This window comes from Caenorhabditis briggsae (assembly GCF_000004555.2).
Source record: "Caenorhabditis briggsae complete genome, chrI, whole genome shotgun sequence".
Classification (NCBI taxonomy): Eukaryota; Metazoa; Nematoda; class Chromadorea; order Rhabditida; family Rhabditidae; genus Caenorhabditis; species Caenorhabditis briggsae.
In genome coordinates this window covers 5415446-5430919 of record NC_013489.2, presented here as the reverse complement: position 1 = coordinate 5430919, position 15474 = coordinate 5415446, and the positions used below count along the sequence as shown (strand labels likewise).

At 36.0% G+C, this 15474-nt stretch overlaps 3 protein-coding genes across 3 annotated transcripts; 2 read left to right on the top strand and 1 right to left on the bottom strand.

Moving 5' to 3' along the window:
* Window positions 1-921: 921 nt before the first annotated feature.
* CBG03805 lies at window positions 922-6124 on the top strand (the record flags this gene model as incomplete). The annotated part of the gene is made up of 11 exons (XM_045235258.1): window positions 922-924; window positions 1434-1556; window positions 1608-1689; window positions 1757-1802; window positions 2690-2779; window positions 3068-3226; window positions 4720-4806; window positions 4854-4988; window positions 5036-5119; window positions 5602-5856; window positions 5905-6124. The coding sequence occupies 11 exons, from the start codon at window positions 922-924 to the stop codon at window positions 6122-6124; spliced, it is 1284 nt and encodes a 427-aa protein (XP_045092485.1).
* Window positions 6125-8146: 2022 nt separating this feature from the next.
* Window positions 8147-11387, top strand: CBG03806 (the record flags this gene model as incomplete). Its single annotated transcript, XM_002639201.1, has 4 exons — window positions 8147-8248; window positions 9511-9555; window positions 9599-9728; window positions 11248-11387. 4 exons carry the CDS (start codon window positions 8147-8149, stop codon window positions 11385-11387), a joined length of 417 nt encoding a protein of 138 aa, XP_002639247.1.
* A 1293-nt stretch (window positions 11388-12680) lies between these two features.
* On the bottom strand, window positions 12681-14589 carry Cbr-sur-6 (the record flags this gene model as incomplete). Its single annotated transcript, XM_002639202.1, has 10 exons — window positions 12681-12809; window positions 12855-13029; window positions 13075-13211; window positions 13257-13381; window positions 13429-13593; window positions 13641-13710; window positions 13758-13893; window positions 13940-14196; window positions 14242-14339; window positions 14391-14589. 10 exons carry the CDS (start codon window positions 14587-14589, stop codon window positions 12681-12683), a joined length of 1491 nt encoding a protein of 496 aa, XP_002639248.1.
* Between the last annotated feature and the right edge of the window lie 885 nt (window positions 14590-15474).

The window sequence follows — 15474 nt, the reverse complement described above, 5'->3', positions numbered from 1 at the left end:
TTAGGTGCTTCAACTTGTCGTTCTGTTTATCTTTGCTTTGAGTTTTTGGAAGAAGAGTGGGCCTAGATCAAAACAAAAAAGTAAACAAAAAAGATGCTAAACTATGATAGCATGTCAAAAATTTCAAGAAAAGATACGTTGTATAATTTTTTAGCAAAATTTGAATTCCCAAAATTATAAGAACATACAGATTGTACAGGGTGGCTCACAATTACCTGGACTGATAAACACAGGTATATCTTTAGACATAAGTATCTTGGAGGCACGAAAATCGGTAGAAATATAATTTTACATTTGATTCAAAGCTAATAAAATTTTCACAGCGATTCCTCAATTCTAGATATCATTCTTAGATAAATAAATGAAGTTGCCTCTCTTTCTCGATCTGTCCGAACACGTTGAAAAAGTTGAAATAAAATATAAATTTACGTGACCCTTTGAGTAAGACAGAGGAGCGAAGCGACGAACAGTGAAAAATATAGATTGAATCGCGCCGAAGGCGCACCAGCCAACTGTTTGAAGCGCCGGAGGCGCGGCAAACAGGCTGGTTGTTATTAAAGTCCAAATATGAACGGAGTAATGTTTCTTTGTGAATTTCATGAGATGAAGAAACCTTGACAAGCGATAACTCAGCTGAAAATTGCAATCCAAATGTGAGCCCAGTACAATGTTTTCCTCAATTTTTATTCTAGTATAAACTTGAGTCCGAGTAATTATGCGCTACCCTGTAATTGGAAAATCATGGAGTCATTCTTGAATTTTTTAAATTATGAAAATCTGATCAAATCTTCTTTATTTTGGATCCCAAACTTCCGTTTCTTCTCAATCCTTCACTCCGTTTTACCTCTAGCTATTCGATCATTTCTCCTTCTCCTTCATCCCCGTTTTTTTTTTCATAAAATTCTTTTGAAAAGACAAGAAATGGTAAAAGAGTACAAGAAACAAGGGAAACAGCGAGGGAAATCAAAAAAGAGGAGACAAGAAATAAATAACCTTGAATGGGTCTTGGTGATAACATTTTTTTGTGAAACCATATTGATTGATAGGTTTTGACAATTCGAAACTTGAATTTGAGAAATTTTGGAATTAGGAGTGACATTTAGCAAAAGAAGAACTCTAAATTTCAAAATTGATACATTTTGGCTTACACTAAACACTCTAATAGAATGTCACCCCAAACTGTCAATTTTGAGCCAAATATATCACACTTCCTGGGAAAGATCTCAAAAAATGGACAACTGACAAAATGTTTGTCACAATTTGAAAAATAATTTATTGGTTGACTCCTTTTTGATACCTTTCGCAGGAATTGACTGAAAGTTTAAAGTGAGGGACTATTACAGTGTTAACGTCAGATGCATACGAAGGGTCGTCCTACTGCAAGATCCATTTTGAACCAAATCTATAATCTAGATCCAAAAACTCATTTCCAGGCGACTACTGTTCGACACGGACCCACACATGTTGTGAAAATCGAGATGACGATTGTACGGTTCCTATTCTCGGAGACCATCTCTGCTACTGCGACATGTTTTGTGACCGTGGTCCAGACGGAGGTACTCCCCCTAATTCACTTTTTCTTTTTTTTCAAATCTTTGCATATTCAGGAAACGATTGTTGTCCGGATTTTGAGGCCACTTGCCGCGGAAAAGACATTCAAAACGATCAGAGGATCGATGGAGAAAGTTGGTTTCTTCAAGTTTTATTAGATTCGGATTTATAATAGAAGCAAACTAATGATGCTTTTTTCTTACAGGCTGCTCGATGGATGGAGACACTATGGAGAAAAACTGTGAAAAGTGGTGAGTGGGAGAGGAGGATAAAAGCTTTTGGGATTTTGATTCCGTAATAATCAAACTGAAATTATTCTTCTTTTTTGACAACTTTTCTATACACTGTCAGCTGAAGGGATACCGTAAACGCTCTAATAGAAGCCCTTCCTATACATATATCTCATTTCCTGTAACATATTAAAAAACGGTCAACTGACAAAATGTTCATTAGATTACCAGAAACATTCAGTCAGTTAACAACTTTTTGATATCTTCCGCAGGAAAGGAGATAAATTGGCTCACAGTTTACGTTTAAGTTTTGAAGAGGCGCAGACAGTTAGAGTGTATCGTTGTCTACGTCTCTGACAATGTCCGAGTTGAATGAGTCTTTTTTGGCTTCCGGATAAGTTAGGAATCTCGTTATTCTAATTGATCATTAAATGAGATTCACTATTCTCAGCTTTTCAGAATTTTCTGAAGTTATAAATGCAGACCCATGTATGTGTTAATTCGGCCCATTTTGAACTTTTCTAACTCCGAGGGACAAGTCTCATCTTGTTAAGAATGTAGAACTCTCTATTCTTTTCTGTTAATTATAAAACTGCTTAACTAGTTCTAGCAAACTTCTATGAGATCGAAGTTTACAATAATGTTGTTTCACTAACAATTAAAAATTCTTTAAAATTTTTTTGGGACTAAAAACTTTAGGTGCAATCATTCCGATAGGGATTTTGAATTGGACTAAACAATTTTGTACGTTTTTACCTGTTTTTCATTTCTTGAATAGATGAAAAACGGGGGAAAACGCAACAGTTACGAACCATTGATTTACCAATTAGCCGTTAATGAGTAGTGGTTTTATAAAATGAAAATTTGGTTTTGTTTTTTATTGAAATCGGAAAAAGGGATTATTTCAGTACATGCCAAAATGGAATGTGGAAGTGTGATGGTACTGCCTGCCTTATCCAACCAGATATTCTGGAAAAACTACACACTGGAAGATTTTCGTAAGTTTTAATTTATATTCTAAAAGAGATTTATTGCTTTTTGAAAGTGATTTTAATCCACCAATAATCGCTTCTTTCTCGTCATTTTTCTTTCTTTCTCAATTCCAAAATTCTTGCTATCATTGTCCTTTATCATTTTGTTATCAAATGGACATCTTGACACACTTCTTCTTCTTCCTGGCGCGTATCCGACGGACGGTCTCTATTACATAATAACCGCCCCCATCTTCGTCTCAATTATCACCCCCCCCCCCCTTATCACTTTCTCAATTGGATTTCTCTTTTCAGATGGACTGCCCGGAACTATTCGGCATTTTGGGGTCGAAGTTTGAGTGATGGAATCAAATATCGATTGGGAACACTGTTTCCGGAGAGAAGTGTTCAAAATATGAACGAGATTTTGATTAAGCCAAGAGAGCTTCCTGAGCATTTTGATGCCAGAGATAAGTGAGTTGGAAGGGAAAATTAAGAACAAGAGATAATAAAAAAATGTGGAGGAGACTGGAATGGCTCAAATGAATTTTTTTAATGTGCAAAAATTACAAAAATTCGACAGACTTAAAATAGGCATGTTGAGGAAGTTCACGGTCTCCCCAGCTCCCAAAATGAACTGCAAGCCTTTTTCTCAGAGGAGCGCGGTTGCGCGCGGCGAAAATTTTTGTTTGAAAAATGTTGCACTGAAAACGCGGTTTTCAGCGAAATTTTCTCATTTTTCGACAATTTATTCAATTTTTCGTCCATAGAAATTGTTAAACAGGCTAAAACACACATTTTAAGTACAAAAGCAGCTAGTTCCGACAAAAAATGAAAGAGGAGATCGACCTTGAAGCATTTTTCGAAAAATTGCGGTATCTTTTCTCACCGCGAGAGATTTTTATCGAACAATAGATTGAAACACTCAAAAATAGATTCTTTACAATAATTTAACAGAATAAATTCTTAAAACACCGAACAATTTGAGAAATTTCCGTTTTTAGAAAATTGCTTCAAAGTCGATCTCCTCTTTCATTTTTTGTCGGAACTAGCTGCTTTTGTACTTACAATGTGTGTTTTAGCCTGTTTAACAATTTCTATGGACGAAAAATTGAAAAAAATTGTCGAAAAATGAGAAAATTTCGCTGAAAACCGTGTTTTCAGTGCAAAATTTTTCAAAATTGCCGCGCGCAACCGCGCTCCGATGAGAAAAAGGCTTGCAGTTAATTTTAAGAGCTGGGGAGACCGTAAAGTTGAACAAAATGGTAAACAACCGATTTTCAATTGATACGAATTTGAAATTAACGAATTCCCAGAATTTTCCACTTTTGTTTTTTATGTCAATTTTGAAAATATAAGATTTCTGGGTCCTCACATTTATGAAGTTCTTGAATTCAGATTCTCAGAATTTTGGAAGAAATTCTAGAAAACAAGAAAATTGAAAAAATTGGAAAAGCAAACGTATAGAAATTCTAATTATTCGAATACGAACTGTTCAGAAATCCAGGTATCAGGATTGCAAAAAAAAATTCACAATCAGAATTTGAGAAATTTCGAAAAGTCTAAGTTTTTCTGAATTTTGAAACGGAAAATCGCGAAGCTTTAATTTTTGGATGTTTTAAAACTGTGATTTTGTGCGACGGATAGAAACTCCGAGAAATTCAATTCAAGTGTTTTGTCTATTCCAGTATTTTAGAATTTCTGATTTCAAAACTAGAAAAAAAATCGTTTCGGAGTAATCCTATTCTGAACAATAATCATTTTACATCTGCCCAAAATCCCTACCGGAAACGAGTATGGTCTTCCGCAGAGTCCGTAAAACTCATTTTGTTTGTAACAATTAGACTAATAATACTATTAGACTAATAATACTAATAATATAATAGGACACTTCACTATGATTTAGGGAGCAAACGACAAAATATTCTTTACCCAAAAGTTTTGAGCCAAAGCTAAAATAATTCCAGATGGGGGCACCTGATTCATCCCATCGCTGATCAAGGAGATTGTGGAAGTAGTTGGGCTGTTTCCACGACTGGAATCTCTTCGGATCGGTAATCTCTCAACTTCTCCAGATATTCACATACTTTATGACTTTTAGACTTTCCATTATTTCGGAGGGTCGAATCAATGCATCACTTTCGTCGCAACAGCTTCTTTCATGCAATCAGCATCGACAGAAAGGATGTGAAGGTGGATATTTGGATAGAGCATGGTGGTATATTCGAAAATTGGGGTTAGTAGGAAAAAACCAACAAAAAGAAAAATTTGATACATTTTTAGCGTTGTTGGAGATCATTGTTATCCGTATGTGTCTGGACAAAGCCGTGAGCCGGGACACTGTTTGATTCCAAAGAGAGATTATACGTAAGTCAGATTAATTAGGTTTTGACCAGTTAAGAATTTTATAAATTTCAAATACAAAATAAAGTTTTTGTTTTGGGGAGAATCTAAATATCTGAAAATGTAACTAGATCACTCTACTTTGGTTCAATAACACATTAAAAATATACAGTACTGTATACAGTAAAGACTAACAGAAGCCCTCTCAAGCGGTCAACGTTGAGCTCAATTATCTCGATTTCTGTAAAAAATATAAACATTTTGTCAACTGATAAAATATTGGTGATTCTATGATAAATGATGTATCAGTGGACAATTTTTTGATATTTTCTGAGATAAATTGCCTCGAAGTTGAAAACCTGGGGAAGATTTATAAATCCATATCAGAAACTTAATATCTTAATTAATTTTTGAGTAGCTCAATTTTATCAGCCATTAGTATTTTTATTTTGCAATTACCACTACAAAAAAAAACTAAACCAATTTCCCAAAAAAAAAATTTTCAGAAACCGCCAAGGCCTCCGTTGTCCAAGTGGTTCCCAGGACAGTACCGCATTCAAAATGACTCCTCCATACAAAGTTTCGAGTCGTGAAGAGGATATTCAGACGGAATTGATGACAAACGGACCAGTTCAAGCCACTTTTGTAGTCCACGAGGACTTCTTCATGTATGCCGGAGGAGTTTATCAACACTCGGATCTGGCTGCTCAGAAAGGAGCATCTTCTGTGGCGGAGGGTTATCATTCGGTTCGAGTTTTAGGGTTAGTTTTATAAAATTAGAAGTTTCGCCTTATGGATTTTTTTTCCAGATGGGGAGTAGATCATTCGACTGGTCGACCAATCAAGTATTGGCTCTGTGCCAATTCATGGGGAACACAATGGGGAGAAGATGGATATTTTAAGATTTTAAGAGGAGAGAATCATTGTGAAATTGAGAGTTTTGTGATTGGTGCATGGGGCAAAGGATCCAAACGACGACGACGATTCAAGATGCGAAAGCTCCGTCGATTCAGAAAAATGTTCAAATAAATTTTGTGATTCTCAATTTTCAACTTTTTATTTCGATTCTTTTCCAGTTTCTCTGCTTTCCCCCGTCTATTCTTTCTATAATAATCTCACTGCCATTGCAGGGTTTTTCAATCTCTTTTCATTCTTCTCGTTTTCTTTTTCCTCCGCCCCTTTTTTCTCGCCCCAACTTTTTTTCTTCACCTAATAAATAGCTTTCGACACGTCATAACTGATATGTTTCTGAGTATTCATCTATTTACTTTTTTCTTTTATCACAACTGATCGAGAAAAAAAAGAAATAAAACCATTGACACCTTGTTTTTTTTCTTTCTTTCTCGAGACCACACCCTTTTGGAGAAAACGAAAATGAGAAAAAAGATGAAAGAATTCTGAAGAAGGTGATTCATTTGTATGGTATTCATGCTTTCTTTTTTCTAGGTTCCTAATTTCAAAAACTCGTGGCTATTTTTTCTCGGAATGCTCCCACAGCGAATGTTTACGGGGTTTTTGAGAGCAGAAGCACGGGACGGGTGTCGACAGAATGTATATAATAGTTTCGATAGAAAATGGGAAATCATTTAATGACTGTTTATGTCTATTTATAACTTCCAATTAGTTCAAAGGAAGACGACATTTGATAATACCGTACTTCCTCTAATAGAAGCCTACCCAAACTGTCTTTTTTTGAGCTCAATTATTTCGACTCCTGTGAAAGATATCAAAAATTTGTCAACTAACAAAATATTGGTGACTTTTTGTTTAATAATTTAATAGTTGACAAATCTTTCGATAATTAAGCTCAAAGTTGACGGCTTGGGTTGGCTTCAATTAGAGGAAATACGGAAAATTTAATGTTTCTCTGAAATTTATTTTATCCTTGATGATGTCTGTAAGGGCTATGTTTTGCAATTATTGACTAGGTTATCATATATTGTGCAAACTTTTATTGCAAATGATTGTTTTTCCAACTTTAGAGGATTACGGTAGTTAAGTGTCTTTGATTATTCACCAACTTACCGGAAGCACTCTAAACGAAAACCACGCAAAAAGTCAACTCTGAGTCAATCTGAGCCAAAAATCTAGGTTCCTGTTAAAGTTATCAAAAAATAATCAACTGACAAAATGTTTACAATAATATCAAAAAAATTTTGTCAGTTGATCACTTTTTGATACCTTTTGCAGAAACTAAGTTAAATTGTAACAAATTTGAACGTTTCGGAGTGCGTTTTTTTTCGGTACCTTGACATCAATCAGCAGTTGAAAATATGACGTATTATGAATCGGTCAGAACAAGGTGTTGAGAAAAAATCGCGTTTCAAAAAACAAAAATACATCTTTTTTTGTGTTTTATTGTACCCCAAAGCTTATCAAATTAATGACCATTTTTTTCAAAGTTCAACAATGCATTTCCATGTAACAGTAGTTTGTATTCTGTAGATGCTGGATGGTCATTGTACCTACAGTAAGACAACTAAAACTGGGAGTTGATCAATTGAATGGCTATGGTAAATAACTACGTCAACCGAATCCTTCCTCTGAACATGACCTTAATCAGTAACTTGTTCATTAAAAGTTTTGTAAACAAGGAAAGATAAAACCCCCGGTAAAGGGTTTTTCCTCTTCCATCCAGATATTTCATCTAATGATTCAAAATTGAACTAGAATCACATGGTAAACGCCTCTTTAGTATCAACAGGTAGATCAATTGGGTGACATGTGCCTCTCTCGATTCTCCATGATCTTTTCTTTAGAATTCTGACTCATTCTACTCAAAACCCATTCCTTTTGTATCTCTCCATCCCATCCCCTTTTCCTATCCTCTTCCATTTTTTTCCGTCGATGACAAATTATCGCCTGAAAAATGTTAATTTGATATGACACTGTTTTGGCCTTCTGTCTCTCTCAGTGATAGGAAGACGTCGAATGAAGAAGAGAATCGATATCGGGGGGAAGCTCCGCCCCAATTCTTCTTCTCTTCTCGATTTCATCGCTCATATTTTTGCTTCTTTTTGTTTTTCATTCTGAACACTTCTTCAGACGAGAATGATTAACATCTTCAATTCTCCGATTGATGCAACACAACTCGATGAATTTGCTCAAGGAAAGCAAGATGAAAACGGAGGAGAAGAAACTGTATTCGATGTGGTAAGACAAATATTTAATCCCGTATATCCTCTAATGAAGTGCTACTCGAACCGATATTTTATTGGTTGACCACTTTTTGACATCATTCACAGGAATAGAGATAATCAAGCTCAAAGTTGACGGTTTGAGTAGACTCCTATTAGAGCAAATACGGTGCAGTCAAACATTTTCTAAATGCAGTCAAACTTTTAAAAACTTTTTTGCTTTCATTGTTTTCTGATTTCTGAACATGTTAGAAAAAAGTTCGAACCTTCTTTCTGAATTTTTTTTCAAACTTTCATTTACTTTTCGTCGAATTTCGGTTCTGAAAGAGCATTGGTTAGAAACTGTTTTTTAAGTCGGCGAGTTTGTTCAAGTTTCTTCCGGTTTCGTTTGCATAGGCTTCGTTGAGATTCTCAAAAATTTTACAGTTTTGAGTTTAACTTTTCTGAACCTAATGTTTGATGCTCTGAAGTTTTGAATCAAGATAAGCTATATGTCATTTTAAATGCTTCAAATAGAGAATCGCGATCAATTTCAGCACATTTTCCAACTTTCGCTCCGACTTTGTTTTCAAAATACCATAAAACCTGTAACAGAAGCCCCCCCCCTTTCAAATCCCCCCCCTTTCAGTTCCTATGAAAGATATCAAAGCTGTGTCAATTGATACAATGTAGCTGGTATTATGATTAACATTTCGTCAGTTGATCTTTTTTCGATATCTTTCACCGGAACTGAGATATAAGGGCTCCAAGTTGAAAGTTAGGGGGCTCTTCTATTACAGGTTTTAGGGTATCTCAATTCCTATGCAAGATATCAAAAAGTAGTGAACTGACAAAATACTTCTGATATTATGATAAACAATTTATCAGTTGGCAACTTTTTCATATCTTTGACAGGAACCGATATAAGCTGGTTCAAATTTAAAAGTTATGGAAGTACAGGTTTTACAGTGATCGTTTTTTGTTTTCAGAAAGTTTTATAACCCATTAGTAACCATATTTTGCTTTCAATTAAAACAAACAACCAATCTGTTTTTTCCAAATAGTTAATCAATTCCGAAAACAGTTCTTGTTCTCTCTATCAACCATTTTTGTTCCTCATTTGACGTCATCCGCATTGATCTTTCTATCAAATAATCTCTGCAATCAGAATGTGTTCTTTTCACTAATTAGTTGAGATCAATTCGTGGTCTGATTCATTTTACTTGAAAAAAGTTTTTACTGAAAATAAAGTAAAACGAATAAATAAAAGCTTCTAAAATCTCAAATTGAAATTTTCAGAAGAAAAGAAAACCACAAGTCACCTATGGAAGCGACGGACGACGAGTAAGTTGTCGAAAGATGGCTCTATTTAAAAAACAATATTCAGATGTTGGACGGAATCGTTGAAGATAAACAAGAGTCGAATGCTCTTTGGACGACTACAATCTCCAGAGGAGTCGCCAATGAATGGCGTGAAGAAGCGACTGGAACACGTCTTCAGAAGACGAAAAGATATAGTGAGTTGATATATTTTGTACCTGGAAATGATCACTCGGGTTTGGTTTGAGCCTATATCTACAGTAATTTTATTTTTGAATTGCGCGTTTAACTTGAAAATGTAAATGTTTAGAAGTCTGAAGAAGTACTATTAAAAGTAGTCATGAACAAAAAAGGCAAAACTCCATTTTTGGATTACTGTAGTTTTTCCTACGGTTACTGTGGGTCTTTTTGTTTGTAACTACAGTAATCCTACCCGATTGTATTATCTACAGTAATAAAGCAGTTTAGAAGTCTGAAAAGGTACCATTTAAAAAAGAGTGTCGGTGAAAATTTCAATTTTTGTAACCTCAAACTCGTTCATTCCCTAGAAAAAAACTCGGTGTAGAAAGTATACATTTAAATTTTTTCAGGCGAAAAATATAAATTTCTTTGATAATAAATAACTAATTTGCTGACTCTAGAATCTATCGTATTTCTGCCTATTGTTGTCGTCCCAAAGCCCACCCAAACCGTCAATTTTGAGCTCAATTATATAAATTCCTGTGGAGGATATGAAGAAATTGTCAACTGATAAAATGTTGGTAATATTATGATAAGCAATTTATCAGTTGACAAATGTCTGATATCTTCCTCAGGAGTCGAAATAATTGAGCTCAAAGTTGTGAGTTCCCCACCGTCAACTTTTTGAGCTCAAAGTTAACTGCTCATCCTATTAGAGGAAATACGGTATTTGGAAAAAAAATTTATTTGAATGTCTGTATTGAAATCAATTTTTGAAATTATACAGATTAATCGGTTTAATATTTCAAAAAAACGTTCTCTGAAAACTTGAGCCGAATTTCGGCAAGACTCCAAACTTTTTTTTTCTGGACTTAAGTAATCACGCCTCGGAATGAAGCTTTTCGAAACTCAAAAAATTCCTTTCTGCCACATATTTGATCTGTAATAAACATTTTTCTCCACAGAAAAGATCTTTGTATTTCTTGACCAGTTTCAGCTTATTACTATAAAACCGAACTTAATTGCGAAAGTAGCTCGAACGAGGCGAAAGTCTGAAATATTACGTTTTTTCCCGCACTTTTTCGTAGATCAAGAAAAGCTACGCCTTTCAGATTCTCAGGTCCCACTTTTTTAATTCGACAATAGGAATCGAGTAAGTTATTCGATCTAATTCCGAATAGTTTACCTGAGTATGGTGGTCTTCTATTAGAGTATTACGGTGATCCAAAAGTTTCCTGACCAACATTTTCGATTCGCCCCCTAACTGTAAAATCTTCTTTTCCTCTGATCTGCTTAGAATGTGTACTACTTGACGTGTTATCGAGAGCCCCAACCAACAAAGGGATTATCTTATTTTCGAGAGAGATATATCCAATAATAGCAATTGTTTGAAGATTTCTAATTTTTCTGAGGGATAAAGAATGGGATAGAAAACGGGGATTATGATTTTCGTATAGATGACATTTACCAAAAATCCTACGATGATTAAAGTGCTTAGTTTTCGACAGAAAACAATATTTTATAAGAAAATTTCAGTCTACAAAGTCTCATACGATGCTCAAGTACTGGTCCGTCAAACGTATCGTCGCCATGCCACTCCAATACTGATCGTCACAAATTTGACACTATTCCTTTTGTTTATGTACATTTGCCGATTATTTCCATTCAATAAATAAGTTGATAGTTTAGAATGTATTGATCACAAATTTATGTCAAGGAACGAAGAGAGGAGGAGAGAGAAGACAGAGAGGAACCCACAGGATTTTACAGTGAATGAAATCTGGGACATATATATTAATAGTGGTATAGATAGGTTTTGATGATACGAAAGTTTATGTCAGAAAGTTTTGAAATTCTTGTGACAGAAGAGAAGAATGAAGCATACTTGTAAAATTCCGGGCCGGGCCTGAGGAAATTTTCAAGGCCCGGGCCCGGCCCGGAAGGCCCGGTGTCAAAAATTCTGTATTTTTGAGCCAAATTTTGAGCTCTCAATATAATTTTTTCCATTTTTTTTTCGTATTTCGGATTGTTTGTCTGTTTGATCAAAAAAGATCGAAAAACTCGAAAAAAAAATATTTTGGTCGAAAAAAATCACATAAGGGTCCCCCCTTATGTGTTTTTTGAAAATTTCGAAACTAGTGAAATGACGGGCCCGCCGGGACGGGCCTCCGAAATTCCGGAAAAGCCCGGCCCGTTACAAGTATGGAATGAAGGGGAAATGAAGTGGGCCAAAAGTTTGGGGGATGTTTTACTAAAATTACAAGATGGAGCCTAATCAAGGTGAGAATAATACCTTCACACGCATTCAAACAGGACAAAGTTTAAATTGACAAAGTTTGCAATTCTAACAGGGGAAAACCATCCAAAAACGTTGTTACATGACCCGGAACTTCGGGAGGATAACGTTGAGAGAGCTTAATGGACTTTTAGAGAAAGTGGAGACGTAGAGAACACTGGAGTCGAAGCAATCGAAAGAGAAACAATAAACGGGCCACGTAGTTCCAGAATGATATGAGAGGATAGGAGAGAAGAGAATTTCAGAGTGAGGGAAAGAAGAGAGCACAAGGAAAATAGCACAACTCTATTCCAGACCGGGAACTAAGAATACCTAAATAGACGCAATATAAATCAAAAAAAACACTTGAAAAACAAACTACATTTCTGTTTTACTTTCAAACTTGATGATGATGTTGACGAAGAATATGAAAAGAAAACAAGAAAAATGAACACACGATGTAGTTTCTTTTTGAAAATAAGTAGACAAGAAGACTAAGAAAAAATGAAGATGGATGGGATGGAACGAGAGAGAGAGAGAGAGCACTCTCACAAAAATCGGGACAAATACGGAAAAGAAATATTTAGAGTTATATGATTGTGATAAATGAGAAAAAAACTTGGAGAAGGGGAAAAAGAGATGAGAATTTGTGGAGAGAGAGTGAAACGAACAAGTGCAATGACGATGAGACAAATTAAACATCTGAGAAGATGTAAAGGTTGTTAGTGGCTGCAAGTGCAATGATATTATCCTTTGGATGCCAAGCAGTGTGCAAAATCTTGCGATCGAATTGAAGTTGGTCTGATGACAGCTCCTCCTCGGTCTAAAAAAACTTTCTTTTGTTTTACAACGATCAAAGGTAACTAACCTGTTCAGGGGTTGGTGGTACATTTGGTCTCTTCCGCTTAGCGGACGGAACGACGGATCGAGATCGAAGCTGAGAGTAGGGTTCTTGCGGTCGAGCTTCCCATGTCTTCGAATCGCCGTCGTTGCCCCGAGCGTATGTTCGGAACAAGTTGTGATAGGAACCAGTAAGAATATGTCTGAAAAATAAACAATTTTAAACGAAGAAATCTAATGGTGCTTACTTATCGTCACCACTCCAATCGCACTCGAATTTGTCAAAAATCGAATCGTTTTCATAAAGTGCGCATAGTTTAGTACGTAGATAATTATGCACTGGGTAGGTCTCGACGGGCTGTGATTCCATATTCAAGTCCCAAACCTAAAAGTAATAGCTAATTAAAGTTGTTTTCAATAAAAAGCTCACCTTTACAGTGAGATAGTCTCGGGTTAGCAAATATCGCCCATTGTGTGAAAATTTGACGTCACTCACAGAAGCGATAATCTCTGAGAAGAAAGACCTGGATTGTGGGTCTTCTGGCTCTTCGAAAACTGAAATTCGATACTACTTTTTTTTGTTACCAAACGATTTATCATACTTTTAGCATATGCATCACAAAGAGCCCGATCTCTCATATCACACAATCGGATGGATCCTTTTGATGACGAGTAGACGAACCAGTTACATTGAGTTGGGTGGAACTCTGCGGCAGTAATGACTTCCGTTAGTTCCTCCATATTGGCAGGTTTGATATCGACTATGTCTGGAACACGAACGATTTTCAAAAACCTCTGAGATAACAAAATTTACTGAAAGACTCATTGGTGATCTCTAAATTCCAGAGATTGACTCGTAGATCATCGGCAGACAAGAATGTTTCCTGTAACAGAAGGTTTTGAAAACTGGAAGTGGGAAAAAAATTAATACCTGATCAGAATTAACCGAAATACTGTTGACATGATAGGTATGAGCGTTTCCATAAACTCGTCGAGGACTCGCTTCAACTATCAATTCCATTGGCACAATCGAAGGAATTTGAAGACGACCACGGAAAGAAGTTGTGCTGAAAAATATGTCGGTTTTTATCGAAATTTTGTTTTGAGTTATACTTGATTCTGTTTGTTCTCGGCAGGTTCCAAGCATCCTCTCCAATCTTACGCTCTCGTTCGCTTATTTTCCAAAGTTTGATAGTTTTGTCGTTTGTGGAAAGGATGAAATTGGCTGCGTTCTTTTTCTTTAACCACCGAATCTGGTTGATCTTCTCATCAATTTCTAGAGATTTCAGATAGTCGAATTCCGGTTCATGGGATTGGAATGTCGAATAAACATTGTACTCCCTAGACCTGACTCCTTTGACATACTTCCCCTGAAATAAAACAAATTTAGTTATTTTCGAAAACGAAGAACATACGCTCTGATCTCTTTGAAAAATTACTACCCGGCCTCCTTTGTCTCCAGTAGCCAGATATTCACCATCATGTGAAAATTCCACACACGAGATGACATCAGCTGTAACTACTACAACGGTCTTGTTACAACGGTCCCTTATAAATAGCTTACCTTCAGTGTGGACCTCGGAATCTATGTTTCCTTTCACTTGATTGAATTTCCAATTAATTTGGTCTACAGCCTCAAAAGTTTGATCGGCTTCGATGGGCCCTTCAGAAGTGTCCATCTCGACGTCATTATTTTGAGCTTCATCCTGCTCATCTTGAGATGTAGTTGCCGCAACTGCTGGTTCGTCGACCTCCATGACCATGACCAGTGTAATATGCACTAGTTTCTACTTAACTCTCTTCCCTTCTCAATCACTGGATGTGACGAAATTAATAACAATGGTCGAGACACGGAATGTCGACTAGTATACTGTATCTGAAAAAATCAAATGACTTGAGAGCTACGCAGTTCGATAAAGAATAGTTCAAAGAAAACGAGGAAGCAAGCCGTAAATATCTCGGACACCGGTTGCTAAGCAGCAAATCTACTAGAGAGCAACAAGGAAAAACTTGCACATGCAATTATTATAGAAAAAGGACATTTTGTCAGAAATGTCCACGGCATCGTTGAACATTCTTGGGTGTAAAGTGTGTAAATTGAGAAAAGATGAAAATGACTGTTGAACTAAACTGTACACCAATAAGAGCGTATAGAGAAGTGAAAACAAAGAACGTTGGTTGCGTACGCATGTGGCGCGACTACTAAAAATGACCGAGAATCGTGATGATGATCATCGTCAAGTTCCCGTTGAATTCAGTTCTGCCGGTGCAGTGACAAATGCAACGACGCAATTTGCATGACAATCGGGCAAAAAAAGGTTCAACAAAGCGTGATTTCGATGAAGCTATAAGTTTCGAGACCCCGGAAATTCCGGGTAAAAAAAACTCCGGAGAGNTGAAATACTTCGGATAGTTAAATGAAATGAAGTACGTGATTGATGTATGTTTCCTGCTGATTTTTGTCGTTATTGAAATAATATGTACAAAGTTTCTGTTTCCGATCGTTTTCTCAAGTCAGAAAAAGGATCTATTTCAAGAAGAGTACTGTAGACTACTGTAGATGGAGGGAGAAAACTCAAGAAATCTGATGAAAATACCTTATGTACATTTGTGCACCTTTTTTGCAACAATATCAAACAAACTGCCTT